The sequence below is a fragment of the Toxorhynchites rutilus genome, chromosome 1, assembly GCF_029784135.1.
Source record: "Toxorhynchites rutilus septentrionalis strain SRP chromosome 1, ASM2978413v1, whole genome shotgun sequence".
In the NCBI taxonomy this organism is placed as follows: domain Eukaryota; kingdom Metazoa; phylum Arthropoda; class Insecta; order Diptera; family Culicidae; genus Toxorhynchites; species Toxorhynchites rutilus.
Genome location: NC_073744.1, coordinates 76,692,659 through 76,714,422, shown reverse-complemented (window position 1 = coordinate 76,714,422; position 21,764 = coordinate 76,692,659). Strand labels below are relative to the sequence as shown.

The 21,764-nt window shown below is 41.7% G+C and overlaps 1 protein-coding gene across 12 annotated transcripts in view; it reads right to left on the bottom strand.

Moving 5' to 3' along the window:
- LOC129762887 (soluble guanylate cyclase 89Db-like) overlaps positions 1–21,764 on the bottom strand; it is a 79,855-nt gene that overhangs the window by 227 nt on the left and 57,864 nt on the right. For 11 of the 12 annotated variants that reach the window (XM_055761466.1, XM_055761461.1, XM_055761473.1 and 8 more), the window contains 5 exons: positions 2,087–2,164; positions 1,482–1,964; positions 1,151–1,408; positions 878–1,092; positions 54–825 (listed from right to left, as the gene is read on the bottom strand). In XM_055761466.1, the coding sequence (XP_055617441.1) occupies positions 54–825; positions 878–1,092; positions 1,151–1,408; positions 1,482–1,964; positions 2,087–2,164 (1,806 nt within the window). Of the gene's footprint in view, positions 1–53; positions 826–877; positions 1,093–1,150; positions 1,409–1,481; positions 1,965–2,086; positions 2,165–2,307; positions 2,522–21,764 lie in introns of all 12 variants that reach the window. The other variant, XM_055761474.1, reaches the window with a different exon arrangement.

Below are 21,764 nucleotides of genomic sequence, written 5' to 3'. Positions count from 1 at the left end.
GAAAAAAATCAATACAATCGCGAATGAAGTCGACCCAATGTTATCCGGATTACCTTTACTGCAACCTTCCCACGGAATGTCAGCTTAAAGCCGTATTTCCTCAGCTTACTGGCAGTATGCCCCGAGCACTGGATTCTATCAGTGTCGCTACTACTGCACATCCTCGAAGCGGTATTGACCGTGTCCCCGAACAAGCAGTACCGTGGCACCTTCAGTCCTACGATACCCGCAACGATTGGTCCGGTATGGAATCCGATTTTCACTCCAACTCCCGGCAGTTTGAGGTTATGAATGCTTTGCAGCATTTGCAACGCCAGATCGGCTGTGTGCTGTACGTGGCAAGGATTAACGTCTGGCGCGCCGCTCACCGCCATGTAGACCTTGCCAACCGTCTCCACCTTGTACGCCATTGGCGACTGGATTAACTCATCGAATGCGGAAAACGCCGCGTTCAGTGTGTTCACAGTCGTCATCGCGTACTTGATGGAGTCATCGGACATAAGCGATTCCTGAATATCTGCAAACAGAACTGTCACTTCCTCGAAGCTTTGGCAAGTTTCCAAAGGATTCTGGCCCTCTCGCAGCCGTTCAGCTATCGACCTAGGGATCATCGAGTACAGAAGCTCGTCACCCTGCCGCTTCCACGAATCGGCCAAGGCTAGTGACGTTTCCAGCTCTTCAGCTCGCTTTTCCTCACGCTCACACATCAGATCTAACCGGGAATTGTGTGAAAATCCGGAGAACACCATCTCTCGGCTGAGTCCATGGGTGTTGAGATCGTTCAGGTACAATCCCACTTCCCGCAGCTCTTCTAGGTTGTTTATTCTGAAACATCAGGTGAATGAGAGAACGTCACTGATTATTTTGTCGCCCATACAAAGGACTACAGAGAAAAACAAGGGAATTGATGTCCTTGATGTAGCGCATTTCGCCCTTCAGCAGAATACTCCTTAACCCTTGCGATCCTCGGCGGGCGATATTCATCATCTTTGTCGGATCTTCCGGTTCTGGTTCTACAACTGTTTCATCAATTCCATTACACGAGCTTTTTAACAATTGAATCTCAAAGTTGACCTTCTGCAGACGCTTCATCTGAAAAAAAGAAGTAGAGAAAACATATCTCGATAAAAAAATCTATCAATCCACTCACATTCTCCCAGGTAAAAGTTATCCCCGTTGGGCGTCGTAGTTTAAAATGATCCGTCACTTTAGATCCCATAATCTCCGTCGGTGAACGGTTAACATTATTCAACATCCACGATTCAATGAGTTTCTCGCCAGCGGCCGTTATTCGCATCTGCTCGTTCAGAATGATGGCGAACGGAAACAGTTCCAGCAGAAGGGTACTGTCCACATCGGGTAGCTGAAGTTGCGATGGATGGGCCTCCAGGTGAACGCGTTTTCGCATCTGAAACAAAATCGTCATTCTACGCCGTTCGGCATTCTGAGAGAGTGTCAGATACCCCCTGCAAGATACTCACATACTCCCGATTGTCAAAATCCAGCCGATACTTAACAATAACCGTTTTCAGCCCGCCCTGGATCGAAATCGGTCCCGCTGTCCCGCCAGGAACGTCGTTTTGGCTCTCCAGCACCTTGATGGTGAGATCCATATTGTACAGCTGCTTAGCTATCTCCATCAGCTGTCCCCGGAGGTACTTGGAAAATCCGGACCGTGTGCTCCTGTAGACCAGCACCGCTCCGTTCTCATCCATCTCGATCAGCTGCATCGAGGGACTTTTCATCTTCCGGTAGGTATATCGCATCTGCAGGTGTATGTTGTCCACCGAGTGCAAGAAATCACAAAAGTATCTCCCGGTGGCCTTGATTAGCTCGTCGTACCCAAAATTGCTGAAGAACCGCACGAAGCATCTTCCAAAGAACACCATAAACTCGTCGATGCTTCTTCCGGTGATCGCCGACAGAGCGGCGGCCAGATCCGGAATAAGACTATCCGGGTATAGCTTGAAATTGAAGGCGAGATAAAAGTGTGATTAGCAATAACGAACGATGAAGTTTCCGTCCGCCTAATGTGTATGCAAACGAGTCGACGCGGCTAATGCTGAATAAGCTCCATCTCTCTCACCTGGTACGTGTTGAAAACGGTGAACTTGCAACCGGTCGTTTGTAGCGCTTGCTTCCACACATGCTCGCCATATTCGAGCTGTCCCCACAGGCCGGATATTGAATATGGAAAAGGAATGTAACAAAAAAAAACAATTTCAGATCAATACAATTTACTGCGGGGAAACATTTCGTATGAAAGCCAACACAGGTTATGTTCATTTTAACAATCATGCAACCTACATAATATTTTCGGCAGATTTCGCGAATTTTCGTCTCCACCCAAAGGCATCTTCATCCACCGGCCAGGGTCAGATTAAAACGAGCGGATCGACGTTTTGTTACGGCTTGGCCGTAAAAGAGCATGGAGCGGCTACATTTTCTGATTGCGAGGAACGGGTCAAAGGACAATTCATATGCATGATAAAGCAAACATATTTCCTCTGAAGGGTAAATTCTAGAGGGGAAACACGAAGAACGTTTATGTTAAGATGTGTATCTTTCATTACACTTCGAAGATGATTTGTTTGGTTTACTGTCGAATGGAAAAATGGACGCACAAATTCGTCGAGCACAATTTTCTGACATTGCACGGGTGCTGCCACCGATTCTGTTCAACGCTTGAAATGAAAAAGGGGAGGAATGGTGGGGACGGAAAAGATTTAGGGAAGATAGCATTTACATAGAAAAAGCAGCATTTCCGATTCTTGAGAAAAAAATAGGATTAAAGGTTAGATTTTGCTATGAAAATTATACAACGAGTACCTTTTAACCTCTTGCACAAAAAATACTAATATGAAAAGATCGGTTTGAAGAGTTAGTAGAGTGTATCCTGTGTCGCAAATGAAATTTTTTTTTCCAAAATATATATTTTTATCAAGGCTCATATGGCGTTAGCCTCACGGGGCCGGGAGTTCAATACTTTGACAATTTTTCTTATTATCTGTGTTAGTAATATGTAACCGGGCAGCCAAAATGATTGTACGTTCAAAACTCAGGTATATGACAGGTATAAATCGTTTAATGCCAAATTTGCAATGGGTCAAGAAGATCTGGTAGCTCAGTACCTGAAAATTTTCTTTCAACAAAACATGGGTTGGGTTCGAAGAAAACATTTCTTTTTTTTTAATTTTTTAATTGCCAATTTTGGATACGTAGTTCTATTACTGATATTCTGTTCAATTTTAATGAAGAAATGATATGAAGTCTAGTTGGATTCTATTTTAAGTTCTACTTTCCCTGTAATATCTTGAAACGTTGGAGATGATATGAATCGTTTCGTGCTAGAGGAATCGGGAAGCCAGATCGGCACCCATTGAGTTTTACTAGAAACATCTTATTAACTAACTTTTTGAATACTACACATTCTTCTTCTTCTTCAATGGCACTAACGTTCCTAGAGGAACTTCGCCGTCTCAACGTAGTATTACTTGCGTCATTTTTATTAGTACTTAGTTGAGATTTCTATGCCAAATAACACGCCTTGAATGCATTCTGAGTGGCAAGCTCTAGAATACGCGTGATCACAGTGCAAGTCGGAGGAAATTTCTTTGACGAAAAAAATACTACAAGAATACTACACATATAGTATTTATTATTTTAGACGTTCTAAATCACGTCGAAACCACCGTGATCCGTCAAATGTAAAAATATTAATCAAAACAAACGCGAGTGCTGATGATGTGCCACCGGATGAAATTTTTCTGTAGTGCTAAGGAAATTGTTAGTGCTAAGAGCTTTCATTCTTGAACCAGGTTTCAAACCCTTTTTCATAGCTCTACAGTTTGTCCCCTGGATTGTTATCCACTATCAGGACTCGAGTTGAGGTAAGTTAAAGCAATGAATTGATAGAAATAGCCTTCTTTAAAAATTTGGGCTTTTGGGGTAAGATCGTCACTTTTTGAGTAGGGTAAGCCCGGCATGGTTTGCGGTTAGTTGAAGGTTATTGAGACATATTTTTCATCTATATCAGATGCCTCGCAACTACCAAAGGAAATCTAATCGTGGGAATTGGTTCCAGGAAAACCTCACCCTTGCAAAAGAGGCTATCGCTGGTGGAGTTTCTGTCAAGCATGCTTCTCGTCCCAAACAAATGAACACAACGGGTACGTCTGGTGCTGCTGATGACTCAAAGGATGATAGTGAAGCAACTGAGTAAGCATCGCGAACGTTCTTCAAACCTTAATGTTAACCGCGTCTAGCCTCAAAAAATGTCAATTAGAATAGCAGAGCCAACAAGCTAACGCAGCGGTCTTATCCGCAGCTGATACATGTCGGCCACAAACAATTATATAGTTGTGACATCACCTTCATCATTCCACATCTCTAATTAAAAAAACACATCACTATGGTACCAAAATAAATCTTTGGCAACGCATAAGAAAGCAATATCAATGTGTGCGTGTGACGCAGAAATGTACAAGCACTTTTCACCAGAAGGTATGAAAAGCATACTCACTGGATGCTATATTTCTCCTGACCAGCATGGGTTCATGCCAGGTCGTTCGGTTACAACTAATTTGCTGGATTTCTCGTTTACTTGTTTTGTACCACTGGAAGCTAGAGCTCAAGTAGACGTAGTGTATACCGATCTCAAAGCTGCGTTCGATAAAATTGACCACCGAATATTACTGCGCAAACTAAGCCAGTTTGGTGTCTCCAATAGACTAGTTGAATGCCTCAGCTCGTAACTGCGTGGTAGAGTTCTTCGTGTCAAATTAGGGACATGTACTTCAGATCCGTTCGTAAACTTGAGTGGAGTACCTCAAGGTAGCAACTTGGGATCTCTGATGATCTGAAATTGTACTGTGCGATAAAGAGCATCGAAGACTGTCATCGTCTACAACATTTGCTGTCAGTATTACATCTAATAACCCGTAGTGCCCGTAGTTTTCGACTACCATATTGGAGATGTGCTCAATAGAGTTAAACAAATAAGCGATTTAGGCGTCTTATTAGATAAAAAGTTTCATTCGCTAATCATCGAAATGCCATTATTGATAAAGCCAACCGACAATTAGGTTTTATAACCAAAATAGCGAAATATTTGAAAGAAACCTTATTGCCTAAAATCGCTGCTCTGTTCATTGATCCACCCTATCCCAGAGAATGCATCTCTAATTTGGGTCCCGCACCAACTGAACTGGCGCTTGAGAATCGAGAGGCGCCTTGGCGAGACCCTGCAAACTTAGCGCCATATCGTGACCGTTGCAATGTCATAAACCTTGACACCCTGGGCAGACGTAGGAAGATTCAGCAGGTAACATTCATGACGAAGCTGCTTTACAATGAAGTCGACTTTACAATGAAGTCGACTGCCCCGACTGCTGTCGCTACTGTCTCGAGTTCTACGAAACTCCGCTCTGCTCCAACCAAGATTTCATCGCACAGTTTTTGGATATAATGAGCCCATATCATCGATGATTCGCTCTTTTACTCATGTTGAGGATTTATTCGCGTTTGACGAGCGTTCCAACTGTTTTTTTCGAGAAGTGTGGCTAGATCTGAATACTTCCATGATGTACTGTGATATTATTCATTAAGACAACCCAGTTAGATGAATATAGCAATAATAAATAAATAAATAAATAAATAAATAACTTTAAAAGACCCGACGCGGTGAATCAGCTGAAGACGAATGAATTGAAAAATCCAGGCTCTGTTCTCACTGCACCGTGGCGTCAGAGCAGCGTGCTTCACGCGTTGATTGTGTAAACAATTGATTGTGTAAACACGATGTTTTGACAATGCATCGACGTGACGTATGCGAGGTTCTGGCGTTTTTTTCCCCATTGTTTGGAGAACTGTTTATATCCAGGAGCACAAGAGATATAGCATAATCGCAGGAAAAAGATGAAGTAAAGTTAAGTCGCAAGCACTCAGCAATGTGGATGTCACCCAGCTGCGCCACGTTGCGGTGAAAACATAGTCTCCAGCTCGGATTTAAGATTGCGAACAAAGCTCGAACTCAGATATAATGTTGAATGTTGACTGCTTGCTAGCTGGAGCGATTAGCGATGCAATAGAATTACTTAGAGTTACAGGAGTTACTTCATGTATGCACCCATAAACAGCAAACAGTCAAAGCTTAAATTGCAACATTTCCACTCTCCTCAGAGTCTATAGAACGAACACTACACTTGCATTTCGAACGAGTAATTTACGCATGCAAACCGCTGTGTGTAATATATACATTAACCCTTTCACCTGCAACAACGAGTCTCGCTCGATGTGAAATGACAGTGCCAGAAAATACAACCTCGATTCTCACTCGTGGTTCACTTTCATATCAGAGGACGCTTAGCAGAGTAGTGAAATAATTTGATGTGACACCCATCGAAGCGTTTGCATTTGATTTGCTCTTTTGGAAATTAAATCATAGGCTAAGCGGTTATAACAAAAACGGTTGAGTCAACAGTCTTGACTGGGGGTCTTCGAAGCCTAATTGGTTCCGTGTCCGCTACTGAGCGAACGATCATGAGCTCATAACTCAGAACCCTCAATTGACCATCTTTGTGTGTTATTCTAGCTACTACGTACACGCAACAATCATCATGTGACGGTAATCCCAGTCCCTTACCGCTCACATTACGGTCCGCTGCATCGTTAATTGGTGCTATTTACAACACAACAGTGAAAGTCTCATCAACAGTCCCGCTGTGAACAGTCCAACTGTAAACATTCGAACAATAGGAATATTCTTACGCCGAAAAAGGCGACATGTATATCGATAGAATAGGAATTCTCTTACGCCTAAATGGCTACTGTGTAATAGATAAAAATGCGTATCGATAAGATAGGAATACTCTTGCGGCTAAAATGGATACTCTGTGTTATATGAAACAAAAATTCTCGTCAGATAAAAATGTACACGAATAAATTCAGCTCTGTTACAGCTTAATTGCTAAATGAGCTTAATAAAATGAAAAGATGGGATAAAAAAGCTGGCTAGAGCGATAATGTGTAATAGAATGATGATGATGATGATGTGTTGAACTATGGAGGCTTTAAACTCGGAGCATTCATTCATCTCTGCGTGCGATTGAAATCGAGACTGCCTTCTATTATATACAATAAGTTCAAAACGGGCGGAACTTAAGATGCAATATTTCCTCTTCTTTTGATGAGAAACCATTGATCAATATACAGCAATTCCATGAAAAAGGGCTGAATCAGCATTTATTTCATTGGAAAAGCAAGCTTCATCAGACTGTAGTCCGTGGTCCGTGGATTGATGCTAAGCGATCGTCTGTCACAGCAAATTCGTCTAAACGTAGAGATGAGGATAGTAGTAGCCTTGGCACTACTCTATCGAAGCCAACGAGGGTTTGTGGAACTAGACCTATGAATAAACAGCTCAAATTCGTACAACTGAACGACAATTGGGCCTGGATCTACCTCTCTGCTTTTAACGCCCAAACCACCGATAGTGAAGTCCCAGTACTGGTACGTGAATGCCTAGAGCCAGAGGCGAAAGTCGTCACACTGGTCCCGAAAGGTGCAGAGACAGACAACATGAATTTCATCTCCTTGAAAGGTACCATTCATGTTCACCCAAAAAACTCTTTCCCACGAATCATGGCCATAAAATGTAACTTTTTTGATGACCGCCCGAAAAACCAGGACAAAATTGTGGTGAAACCAGGAGACAAGTGAAAAAAATCAACCCCCTCCAGATCCCAAACGCACTGTCTGTAACAATATGGAAATCCTAAATCCCCTCGACACTCGCATTTATTACAGCCTGCGCAGTTTGCATTTTGTGATCGCTTCGTTCGTTTTTCCAGCCAGTTTAATTCTACATGGACCGATCAGGTTGATGGATTCAGTCTGCTACAACTGTCAATCGCTTGTCTTCGTCGTCCTAATTCTGTGGTCAAGAATGGATGAGGGGTCTTCCAAACATCCTTCTCAAGCAATTACATTCCGTCACTCCCTGATGTACGCCATGAGTTCGCCGATGCATCTGATATCATCAAGATACACACCGAACCGGAATATACACACCTAACGAAAGATGATCTTCGACCACTGAGACCCACGAATAACAACATCATGGAAGCCCATAACCTGTCCCCAACCACCCTCGCTGTGACCGTAGCCAACAGATCCAAGTCTAGATTATGGAGGAGTCCTCATCGCAGTAGCTAGTCGCTTCATTGCTGTTGCGGGACCTCATGACGATTCAGTTGATGACCTAGATCCCTCATTGATCTTTTACCTTTGAGTGGATGGAGTCACCCTTTTTTGGGCATTGGATTCTCAAATAGTTATGGTAACTATCTCATAATCCGTCTCGCCACTGCTAACGGTGAATCTGCATCTTCCCCCGTTAGTACTGTCATTATTAGCTACTGGTGGAGCAGTACCGATTACTGAGGATACCAGCGAAGATGATCAACAGATACCGCTGAATTATATTGAAATTGATTTCCAATGAGTTTCTGAGTAGCGAAAATTGGAAAGCGCTTGTTCAGGACTTAATGACATGACGACCCTTTCGTTGTTACTCCACAACATGATTAAGAAGTGCGTAAAAACTTTAAAACATTCAACAGTTCCTGGCCCAGATGGCGTTTCAGCAATAGTTTTTGCAACTGTGCTACGACTTTGGTTTTACAACTCCGCCTGTAAATGACAGGGTTCTATAGCAGTATGTCCGAAAAAGAACCCGAAACTATTGAGAGCCCCTAAGGAGGTTGTAATAGCTGTTATCCATGGTTATTATGCAAAGAAAAAAAAGGATAAACCCCTTATCACATTGTGAGGTGCGTGAAAGACACAACGTCCTATCCCTCGCAGTTGACAGTATAACAGTGAGGTTGATATTATATACTGGCAACACTAGTTAGCCACACATTGGGCATCATTTCCTCTCACAACAGACAACTGTCGAACCGGTAAGTCATACTCAATATTTATTCTCTGTGTCGGGTGATTTCACTGTAGGTTTATACCGACTACATTGAGGAACCTGTACAGTAAATATATGAATGCTTCACACACATCACTCACTACAGTGAATCTTGATTCTTACCTTCCCTCACAAATAACTGCCCCTTCTTGAATCACGCTATAGAGGCGACCCTACCGGCCTTCGGGCGGCGAATATCATACTAACATTTTTTCCCTTCCCTTGGTGACTGTAAGAGCGTGGCTGGCGTCGTTATTGCCTATTTAAAGCTTGATTCACCGAAACTTGCACGATTAGAATGATTGCTAGTCTCAAGCGTCATTCGGTTTGTTCTTTGTGCAATTTCGCTGGTTCAGGTCAATCACGGAGAGCAACTACGAATTGTACAGTCTACCCACGCAATTGGTGCAACGACTTTGGTTGTACCATTCTCCCGTGTCAACACAGTTTCGCTGGATCAAGTATTCTTTCCTGACATGTGGAAGCACTTATCTATGTTTACCGTCTTCAAGAAAGGAGACAAGCTCAACGCGACTAACTATTACCGCAATTAACTGAAAAAACTATCCCGTCATAAAATGGCTGTAGCACACCTTTCTGGATGAACGCTCTTTACCAAGCTTCTCACACTTCATCACTTCCGTTTGAAGTTTCTTCGGAAGCTCTGCAAGGCAGCAAACTAGAAGTGTTCTACAAAAATGCTTCGATGCCCTTATCAGTTGATTTTCAGCAGCCATGGCACCGTGAGGCACTTCGTGTCTGCCGAAAATATCGCCGACCCAGCATTTACACCCTGCTCCTTCTAGAGAGAGGCGAGAGTGTCGAATGGAAACCAGGTTCCCGACGGTGCTGCGCAACGGCTAAGTTCAGCAGAAGCTGAAGATGAAGACCGAGAGTAAGGTGCCCTCAACGTTCCTTCCCTTGGGCCGGGAGGCCGAGAAAAACGACAAACGAAGTACCCAGAAGATCGTGTTTGAGCAGCAGGAGTAACACAGAAGGAACGGCTTAAGATGCTGGTGAAAAACATCTTTCCGGCGTAGCGCGCCATATTAGTCATAATGGATGACGAGACCTACTTGACGCTGGACGGCAACGACTGGCAGGGGCAAGAGGTAAGTGATGACGTCAAATATATCTCCCACACCATGTTCACGAAGAAAGTACTTCTGTAGCTGACGATCACAGAGAAGGGAATATCTAAGTCGCTGGTCTTTCCTTTTTCATTCATCTATAAGTATCACGCGAAGGACGATGTGGTCTTTTGGTCGGACATGGTTTCGGCCCGATGTGTCAAGAGATCACTGGAGGACATGGACCGGCTGAAGATAAACGTGGTTTTGAAGATCGTCAACCCTCCCAACGTACCCCAGCTGCAATCGATAAAAAAAATGTTAGGTGAACCTCAAACAGAGGATCTACTCTGAAAAAGTTTAAGCCAAAATGGAGAAGCATCCATCTTTTCATCGACCATGGCGAAGGGTCCGGCCAACTGCGGTAAGACCGACCAGCAGGACGTCGAAGCATTTTATAAGATCCTCGTATTTAGGTCTGTTGTTCGATTTTGAAGTTTTGTGTTTTGTGAGCTACTCCAAATGTATCTGCAAGTTCTTGTTGTGTTTATAACGGATCTTGATCGTGTAAAACCTCCAACTCTTCATCTTCAAACTTTTTTGACGGTCCGAAACGTTCTTCGTTTTCCAAGTCAAAATTACTATTTTTAATCCGCGCAAACCACGTCTGACACGTTCACTCGGTTGGAGCATGATCACCATAAACTTCCATCAAAATACGATGACTTTCCGCAGCTTTTTTCTTGATACTGAAGTAATGAAGTAACACTCCTCGCAAAAACCATCTGGTTGGTACGAAATTCGACATATTCGAAGTGGCAAAAAACTATGTTGTTTACGCTTCAGCTTTTTGACAAATACTGAAAGAGACGCGCAATGACAGTAGCTTTCCAATGAATGTCTGGAAATTTAATTCACTGGAATAATAATAAAGTTACGTCATCTGTTGTAAAACTGAAGAAACTTACCGGTACACCGGTAATTGCCGTTGTGTGGCCGTAAATTTTGATGATTGTATTAGAATTCCTCAACATAAAAAAGAAGAAGTATTTTTAAACTAGTGAGTTTCGAAGTATATTTAAAAATATAGAGTATTCAAGGAAAGACCGCGTTGTTGACACAGGACTACAGAATTATTTTATTCAATTCACTTGTTTACCACACCGGTGCCATACCGCCTTGAGAGTCTCTTTTCTATCACTATAATAGTTTGGTCGGATGAACACCAGGACGCCGTTTATCCGCCTTCATGAAAACAATAAATTATTGCGAAACAATGTGGCTCCAGACGGCGCCAGTGGTTGTATGGTTAGCGTAACAGCCTCACAATCCGATCGGCCTGGGTTCAATCCCAGCTGGCGTCGTTGGGATTTTCTGAGGCGAAAAATCTCTGGTTACGTCTTCCTTCGGAGCGGAAGTAAAAGAAGTTGGCCCGGCTCATGAGTTGTTGAGTCTGATAGGTAGGAACAGGTGGAGTCGCCTCCCTGATGTCGGTGATTGGCACTAAAAGTGGCGGAAATAGGCCGACGAAAAAAAAGGGAAGATAAAAAAAAAAAATGTGGCTCCAATCGCCATTGTAACATTCCCCGCTCCAAACCGGTTCCCGATTCTTAAAGTAATTCGAAAGGTTTAAACTATGTGCCACTATTCACTCACGAGACGCGACACGGAACTAGGACACAACACTTATAATCCTTACAAACATTAAATTACCTTTTTCGTCGATCGGTTTCGGGCTCGAAACCCCTTTTGATGTTTGTAAGGATTATAAGTGTTGTGTCCTAGTTCCGTGTCGCGTCTCGTGAGTGAATAGTGATAAATGTCCTTACGTTAGCACAACCAAAATAAGTTAAACTATGTGATTGTTACAGGAAGCACAGTTTTGATGACACAAATGAAAGGCATAGAAGAACACCTGAAAATGTAGAACGAGTAAGAGTCTCAATTGAGCAGTCATTGGTCTGTGCGCAAATATGTTGTGACTACGCTTTGAGTTCCACCTCTACAAAATCTTACTACGTAAGAATTGAATGGACGTGATCATGCCAGTCGCTTTGAGAAGAAATGTTACAGGATCACTTCCACTTGAGGAGAGATTACAAACAAGCAGAGTTTTCTATATTGGGTCCAAGGGAACCCAATGTACCATATCTACACTCTCCAAAGGTTACAGTATACAGATTATGAACCGTTGAAGCATTTGAGAGCGATTCAGCGTGTGGAAGGATTTCGCTTTTGAAGTTTGTGTCGACAACCATTGTATGTGACATCAGCATTAGAAGAGACATCTGACTGCTCGCTAGTTGGAGCGAGACTGAGTATTATGAATAGCGAATAATTTATTTATACCCTATAAGCTATAACCGGACGGGGTTAATTTAAAATATCTCCTCTCTCTCCACGGTGTCCGTACGAACGAACGCGGTATTTACATTCCTAGCGAACGATTCGCAATGGTATATCAAAATTATGCCTCACGGTTACATTCATTCCTCGAAAGTACGGTTAGATAAGGACAGAAATAAACAGAACACATTTATGGTAAAATTAGTGTGCTTTCAATTCTTGTTAATTTAAACGGTTTACGGATTAAGGAATCGCAATGTATAACATATGAAACAATTCCTAGAGAATTTCCAATTCTATCGGTTTGCAACAAACATAGTTGTTAACTATAAAACAATTTTATAAAAACGTGACATGTTTTCTGATTTGATACCCTTACTGAAAAAAGCGATCCTGCATCAAAACTATTTGATTTAGGTTGAATACTGTAAATTTTTGTTAAAAAAATGACCTTTTTATTATTTGTTTGCTTACGTGTCCCGTTTTTATTCCTGAACCGTTCGGTCAGTCTGGACTTTACATATTACAGTAAATTAAGTAGCATGCATCTCTTTGTGATTAAAAAAAACTTGTTCAAGGTTCACTTGGCATTTTTTATTCGAACTCTCTTCTATACAAACAAAAAAGAGAGATGAAATTTGCCGATATCAACCCTTTCACGCTCAGGGGAAATATTTTTCCCTTCTACAAAAATTGTTATCGATTGCTCAATTATTATTGAATCGATATTTTTTCTACAGAATGTCAAAATAAAATATATGTCCAAGGCAGCAAATGTGTTTTTGAACGAATAAAAAAAAGAACTCTCAAACATGGTCTGACTTAACAAAGACCACATAATAAATGTGTCATGTACAATGTCCACTTGTGTTTCACATATAAACGAAATTGTTTCATAGAATACCATAGCTAACTATTTATTTTACTTTACTGATAATTTTTTACTATGTTTTTTGTATTACAAACCCATCAATAAAATACCGATATAATAAACCTAACTCTTCCTTTACTTACTTTTATGATCCATAGGGAAGAATATTTCCCATGGAATTATAGAAAACCTATACACCCTGCTCTGTTTTTCTGGTGATGTTCTCTTACTTTACACCCACAATAGCTAAAATATTGTGTTGTATTAGCATATTTAGTCTTCAACATTTTATGGTCCTCAAAGGGTTAAAACGGCTGTGTGGAATCCGTTTTGCTGAACCCTCAATTGTAAGGGACATAGAATTCCTAAAATATTGTTTCTTTGACGATTTGAACATATGGTTGTTCTTAGTTTCCACTCATAAGACTCAAATACAGAACTCGTCAGCCACTTATAACTCCATCAAGTTTATGTCCATTCAGCTCGCGCAGTCCGAAGACATCGGTCGCAAATTTGTTCGCGTCTATCATATAGTGGAGATTATACCGTTATCAGTTCGTGGCTGGTGAAGTTATTTCGCCCTAACGGGGTTCTCTTTATTGCGCGAGTGAGAAGAGCAATCACAACCAGCGTGAGGAAGAAGTCCTCCACAGCGAGCGCAGTGCGTGTGCCGTATCATCGCTGTGTGTGCTTTATCATCGTCATCGATTCCATCATCGTGTCGTGGTGCGATTTACCGTTGCAGCTGTACGATTGCCACGCGGTTCGATTGGGACACCGTTTCATTTCCTTCGCATTGGTGTGCGATTTAGGTATAATATATATATATATATATATTAGGTTTAGGAAGATAGAAGAATTCAAAATTGTATTATTTTATATCTGCCGTAATGGCAGAAGGTCATGTTGAAATGGAGATTGAAACTACTGTTTCCTCCTCACTAGCTACAACGGGGGCTGGGAAGTCGCTCAAACGCGTTCCCCCCTCAGAAGATGTTTCTTCAGAGAAAGAGTTGATTAACCTCAACAAGCCCCCCTCAAGAAAATTAGCAAACTTTTCCTCTTCGCCCCCTCAATCTCCCGCTCCCGCTTCCGCTCAACTCCCGAACTTGCCTCCCAGTCCTACTGATCCCGCTCCCGCTCAACAATCGACCTCGTCCTCCCCCTCAGTTCTTTCCTCTCCTCGTGTCAAGGTCTATCCAGACGGCGCATCTGGAGCTGGTCCATGGGTTGTTTTTTTCCGGCCCAAACCAAAAGGAAAGTCTTTTAATGTCATTCAGGTTTCGAAAGATCTGGCAAGATATTATTCCTCCGTGGTCGAAATCTCTAAGGTTAGGCCGAACAAACTGCGTGTTGTCGTGAGTGATCGGAAACACGCAAATGCAATTGTGATCGACGAGAGGTTCACCCTAGAGTATTGTGTCTACGTGCCCTCCCATGACGTAGAAATCTCAGGGGTGGTAACTGAAACGGGTCTGACGTGCCAATTGATAAAAGAAGGAGTTGGTAAATTCAAAAGACTCCCTTTGGTGGGCGTTAAAATTTTGGACAGTCGCCAACTAGGTAAAGTATCCCAAGAAGAGGGAAAAACGAAATTCACGCCGTCAGACTCGTTTCGTGTAACTTTTGCTGGTTCGGCCCTCCCTGACTACGTCATGGTGGACAAATTGAGACTGCCTGTGCGACTCTTCGTGCCAAAGCCCATGACTTGCAACAAATGCAAGTCAGTTGGTCACACTTCAGATTATTGTGCCAACAAGGAGCGCTGTGCAACTTGCGGAGAGCAACATGTGGGGGAATCCTGTAGTGCGACTGAGCATAAGTGTCCATACTGCGGGGGATCCCCACACGTGCTCTCAGCTTGTGAAACTTACAAGAGTCGCTGGGAGAAACAGAAGCGCTCTTTGAAGGAACGCTCAAAACGCACTTTTGCGGATATTTTAAAGGGCGCTTCTCCACTGGCCCAACAACAATCAATCAACACTCAAAATGTCTTCGCCACGTTGCCCGTTGACGAAATGGAAGCGGACACAGCTAACGGGGGCACACCGTTCATTTTCCAAGGGAATCCCCGGCGCAAAAATGTGACCACTCCCAAAGTTCAAGGACAAGCCCCTCCGGTGATACCCCCTGTTAGCATGCCTAAAAAATCGAGTGCAGCGGACAAGCAAAATCAGGTTCCTCCTGGATTCCGTGGGAATAGTTCACCTTTGAACGGCCCAGCACTCGAGGGGACATCAAAAACCCCAACTGTCCCTGTTTTTCCGTCAAGTTCAACTTCCCAATCGGGATTTATAAAGTTGTCTGACCTTGTGGATCAAATCTTCACGTGTTTTAATGTTTCCGACTCCATCAGAACCATTGTCACCGCAATGCTTCCAGTACTAAAGACAATTTTGCAGCAATTGATGCAAACATGGCCCCTCCTTGCAATGATTATCTCTCTTGATGTCTAATTTAAATAGAGAGGTCGGAGATATCACTGTTTTACAGTGGAATTGTCGTAGTCTTATCCCTAAATTGGATACTTTCAAATTTCTAATTCATAAATTCAATTGTGATGTTTTTGCTCTGTCCGAAACCTGGCTCTCTTCTCAAAATGATCTCTCTTTCCACGATTTTAATATAATACGCTTGGACCGCGATGACAGATACGGAGGGGTACTATTGGGGATTAATAAGTGCCACCCATTTTTTAGAATTGAACTTCCACCTATTGGAGGGATCGAAGCTGTTGCTTGTCATGCAACCATCAGAGGCAAAGACCTCTGTATTGTCAGCTTGTATTGGCCTCCGAGAGCTGCGGTTAGCCGCAAACAACTTGTTGACATGTGCTCACTCCTTCCTGAGCCACGATTGATCTTGGGAGACTTCAACTCTCACGGAACTGCCTGGGGGGAACAGTACGACGACAATCGTTCATCGTTGATATATGACCTTTGTAACAGCTTCAATATGACCGTTTTGAATACTGGGGAAACAACACGTGTACCTAAACCTCCTGCTAACCCAAGTGCTCTTGACCTCTCGCTTTGCTCGAATTCACTATCGTTAGATTGCAAGTGGAATGTAATCCAGGACCCCAACGGTAGTGATCACTTGCCAATCAAAATTTCCATCACCATTGGGTCGAATTCTTCTGAATCTATAAACATGGCATATGACCTCACAAGACACATAGACTGGAAAAAATATGCGGACGCGATTGCTCTAGCCATCAATTCCAGAGATGGTTTGCCTTCATTGGAGGAGTATAACTTCCTTTCTCGTTTGATCTATGACAGCGCGGTTCGCGCTCAAACGAAACCCATCCCAGGTTCCACTATTCGTCGAAGGCCTCCCAATCTGTGGTGGGATAGCCAATGTTCCAAGCTTTATCAGGATAAATCGAACGCATTTAAAGCTTTTCGAAAACGTGGAACCATTGAGAATTTTCAAACGTATTTGGACCTTGAAAATCAATTTAAAAACTTGATCAAAGGGAAAAAACGTGCTTATTGGCGAAATTTCGTGGGAGGTTTGTCACGAGAAACGTCAATGAAAAAATTATGGAAAGTGGCTCGAAACATGAGAAATCGCTCTTCATCGAATGAAAGCGAAGAATATTCACATCGATGGATTTTTAATTTTGCACGGAAGATTTGTCCCGATTCCGTTCCTGTGCAAAAAATTGTTCGAGATATACCACAAGATAGGTGCGATCTTGATTCCGAGTTTTCGATGGTAGAATTCTCTCTTGCTCTTCTTTCTTGTAACAATTCGGCTCCAGGAACGGATAGAATTAAGTTCAACTTGTTGAAACACCTCCCTGATGTGGCGAAACATCGCTTGTTGAATTTATTCAATCGGTTTCTGGAGCATAATATTGTTCCAGATGATTGGAGACAAGTGAGAATTATAGCTATTCAAAAACCCGGAAAACCCGCGTCCGACTTCAATTCGTACCGCCCAATAGCAATGCTGTCTTGTATACGGAAATTGTTGGAGAAAATGATCTTGTTTCGCCTTGATCGATGGGTTGAAACGAATGGCCTACTCTCAGATACACAATATGGGTTCCGCAGGGGCAAGGGGACGAATGATTGTCTTGCGTTGCTTTCTTCAGAAATTCAAATGGCTTACGCCGAAAAAAAACAAATGGCTTCAGTATTCTTGGACATAAAGGGGGCCTTTGATTCTGTTTCAATAGAGGTTTTGTCAGACAAATTACACTCTCGGGGTCTACCGCCTCTATTGAATAATATGTTATATAACTTGCTTTGTGAGAAACATTTGAATTTTTCTCACGGAGATTCGGCAGTGAGTCGGGTCTCTTATATGGGCCTCCCTCAGGGCTCTTGTTTAAGCCCCCTTTTGTACAACTTCTATGTAAGCGACATTGACAATTGCCTTACACAAAATTGCAGCTTAAGACAACTTGCAGATGATGGAGTAGTGTCTGTCGTAGGATCAAACGAATCCGACCTGCAAGAACCCTTACAAGATACTTTGAACAATTTTTCAACCTGGGCCATTGGGCTAGGGATCGAATTCTCCACGGAGAAAACAGAGATGGTGGTTTTTTCTAGGAAGCATAGACCAGCAAAACCAAAGCTTCAACTTTTGGGTAAACCGATCACTCATGCTATGTCATTCAAGTATCTTGGGGTATGGTTCGACTCCAAATGTACTTGGGGGGCCCATATTAGGTATCCGAGTAAAAAATGCCAACAAAGAATAAACTTTCTCCGTACAATTACCGGCACCTGGTGGGGAGCCCATCCCGAAGATCTTATAATGTTGTATCGAACAACTATTCTCTCAGTGATGGAGTATGGCAGTTTCTGTTTTCAATCAGCTGCCAAAACACATCTCATTAAACTCGAGCGAATTCAGTATCTTTGTCTCCGTATTGCGTTGGGATGTATGCCCTCAACGCATACCATGAGTCTCGAGATTTTGGCAGGCGTACTCCCACTAAAAGATCGCTTCAATTTATTATCTCTTCGGTTCTTCATTCGGTGTAAGGTTATGAACCCATTGGTGATCGGAAATTTTGAGCAGCTGATCGGGCTAAATTTTCATTCTGGATTCATGAGCTCATATCATGAATTCATCTCCATGCAGGTTGATCCTTCTTCGTATATTCCCAACCGTGTTTGTTTTCCTGACTACATCAATTCCTCTGTACATTTTGATCTGTTCATGAAGGAGAAAATCCATGGAATTCCAGATTATCATCGATCGGGGATCGTTCCTACGATCTTCAATGCAAAGTATGGGCGTATCAATTGTGATAATATGTACTTTACTGATGGGTCCTCTATGAATGAGTCCACAGGATTTGGAGTGTTCAACGAATTTTTTAGCACCTCCCACAGTCTTCAGAATCCTTGCTCAGTGTATATTGCTGAATTGGTAGCAATACACTGGGCGCTGGACAGCGTCGCCTCACGACCTGTTGAACACTATTACATTGTAACGGATAGTCTTAGCTCTGTCGAAGCTATCCGTTCAGTGAGGCCGGAAAAGCACTCGCCGTACTTCCTTGAGAGAATACGTGAAATTTTGAGTGCTTTAACCAGACGCTGTTATGTCATTACCTTTGTCTGGGTCCCTTCACATTGCTCAATTCCGGGTAATGATAGGGCTGACTCATTGGCAAAGGTAGGTGCAATTGAAGGCGATATTTATCAGCGTCAAATCGCCTTCAATGAATTTTATTCTTTAGTCCGTAAAAATACCATCGCTAACTGGCAACGTAAGTGGAACGAAAATGAATTGGGTCGGTGGCTTCACTCGATTATCCCTAAGGTTAGCCTCAAACCATGGTTCAAAAGTCTGGACTTGAGTCGGGACTTTATTCGCACCTTCTCTCGACTCATGTCCAATCACTGTTCGTTAGACGCGTTACTCTTTCGTTTTAATCTTGCCGATGGCAATATCTGTGCTTGTGGCCAAGGTTACCACGACATCGAACACGTTGTTTGGTCGTGCGAGGTGTATCTTGTTGCCAGATCGAATTTAGAAAACTCTCTTCGGGCCAGAGGAAGACAGCCCAATGTGAGAGATGTGTTGGCTCGGTTAGACCTTGATTACATGTCCCAAATATATGTCTTCCTAAAAGTTATCGATCTTCGTGTGTGATTGTCCTTATATCCTTATATTCTCCTTTTCCTTTTCCTTCGCGAGAAAGCAAATCCCTTCTTACTAACAATAGAATAAGGTGAAATGTAAATACGTATTAGATATAAGATAGGCTTAAGAATTGAGTATGATGAATGTGAGTGCGAATGTGAGTGTGAACATTGTCAACATATCCTTATATCCCTTCCTTTTCCTGAAAAAAATGTCACCCTTCTAAACTCGAGCAAACCGCGAGTAATCGGTTCTCTATTCATTAACACTAGAATTAATGAAAAATGTTTATATATACTTGTAACAATACAGATAGGAGTTTGGCTCCTTTAAACTTATGTAACTGAGCCTGTAAAAATAAACGATTTAATAAAAAAAAAAAAAAAAAGTTTATGTTTCCAAAGTATTTCGTAAAAATATGTTCGATTTTTTTAACATCAATTCTCTTTTCAAGATATCATTTTGTCTCCCGTCTGGATATTGAATTAGTTTAATGAAATTTCATACACAGATTAGCTGTTTCATAAATGTTCAATGCACTCCTTACCTAAGCACGACAATTGAAAGTGGTATGTCAATATAGGATTGAGTGCTTTATTATTTAATTATTTATTATTTATTATTTAATTTTTATGATTATTCATGATAGCATATCTAATCAACATCTCATTGCCACTCATAAATTTTCTCATTAACATCTATCACGAATGGTTTCAATAAACACGCTCACTTTCGAAGGTATGCTTCGAAAGGGAAACATTGCTATTAATTGTCGCCGAATTGTGTCCTTTTGATGATAATTTCCAATATAGATATCTTATCAATATACTAATCGGCCAAGTAGTACCATTAAGCTATCCATTTTCGTTTGATCACGAACATGCGAGACCATCTGGCACCATAATTGGTCGAAGATAAATGAAAAAAAAACCTTTTAACTTCCCTTACTGAGACCATCATTTGGTACTTGAACTTGCATGCTTACACTTTCATGATGATATTTCGTGAAGTGTTATTACTGCTCGAATACGACAGGAATTCTCTATTCTATTTAAAATTAGTTCTCGTGATTGTCGTATTTGATTATAGTCATGGGCCGATTTTCCCCGAGGTATCGAAGAATACATTATTCGAAGGGTTAGTTGTAGCTCGAGAGTTCATTCGCGTTAGCATTTTTTTTTATCACGAACCATGAATAAATTCCCAGTCAAAAGCTCTCATAATTTTATTAGCTTCAATTATAGTTATTTGGATTCCATTGGAAGTGGTATTTGTTACTAGAACAGGCATGAACTGCTGTTAGTCCGCAGACGTTAACCCATTAACGACCAAGCTGTAAAAAATATTTTTCTAACAATAGCCATTGGTGTTATGTTGATTATTGGCGTTTCAGAAACCCCAATCTTCAAGAATTATTTTTTTCCGTTATTCCGTATTCCGGAAAATGACAAAAAATCAAAAAGGCGCCAAACAAAAACATTGGCCGGAATCAACATATTTGTTCCTGTAGGAGGTTCAATCCAATGGTTTTCTTCCTACATCACAATGTGTGATTTTATATCAAAGTAATATTGTAGAAAAGTTTACACATTTTTAAATTTTGTAAGGTTTTGTTTTTTGTTAGGTTATGTGAGGTTATGTACTTTTTGCACATAGTTGCTTTAGACCAATTTTTATGCTCAATAAAGTAATACAAATTTGAATGAAATTGATAGTAGGTGGTAACTAATAGACTAAGCTATATTTTGATGCTAAAACCTTACCATATGGTTGCTTTCCAAAGCCATGAAAAATTATCGAAGTTGCTGTTCGATTTTTCGAACGCTTGGCATAAAACGGGTTAAGTAACAGAGGAACCTTTTCATTGTACTGACTTTTAATTTATATCATCTCATTCTCGTTATACAAGACAAACAACAAGAAATAATGAATTTCTGTTAGGCCTTTCTGAATACCATCTCACTTAAGGCCCCCCAAAAGTTGTGTGTTAGACTTTCAAACTTCCATTCAAGCTATCATTACATTAGCTCTAGTACACCCCCAATTGATAGCTAATCAAACGTCAATCAACAAAAAATGCTCGCAGTGACATCCGTTATCGACAGATTGGCACGAAATCCCCTCCCTCAATCGGGACACCACCACCAGGAGACCATTTATTTCATTCGGAATCATTTTTTTCTTCTGTTCAATTGCTGGCTTACCATTTGCGGATATCGTTATTCGTTTGACCACACATATGGGGTAACTCCTAAACGCTTTATTATTGTCCAAACGATCCATCGGGCGATATATGGGCGCACAAATTGGACCAAATGCTCCTCCGCAAATAACGTACACGAAATGAAGACATATAAGCACTTGTTTAGTGGGTTACCGTCTG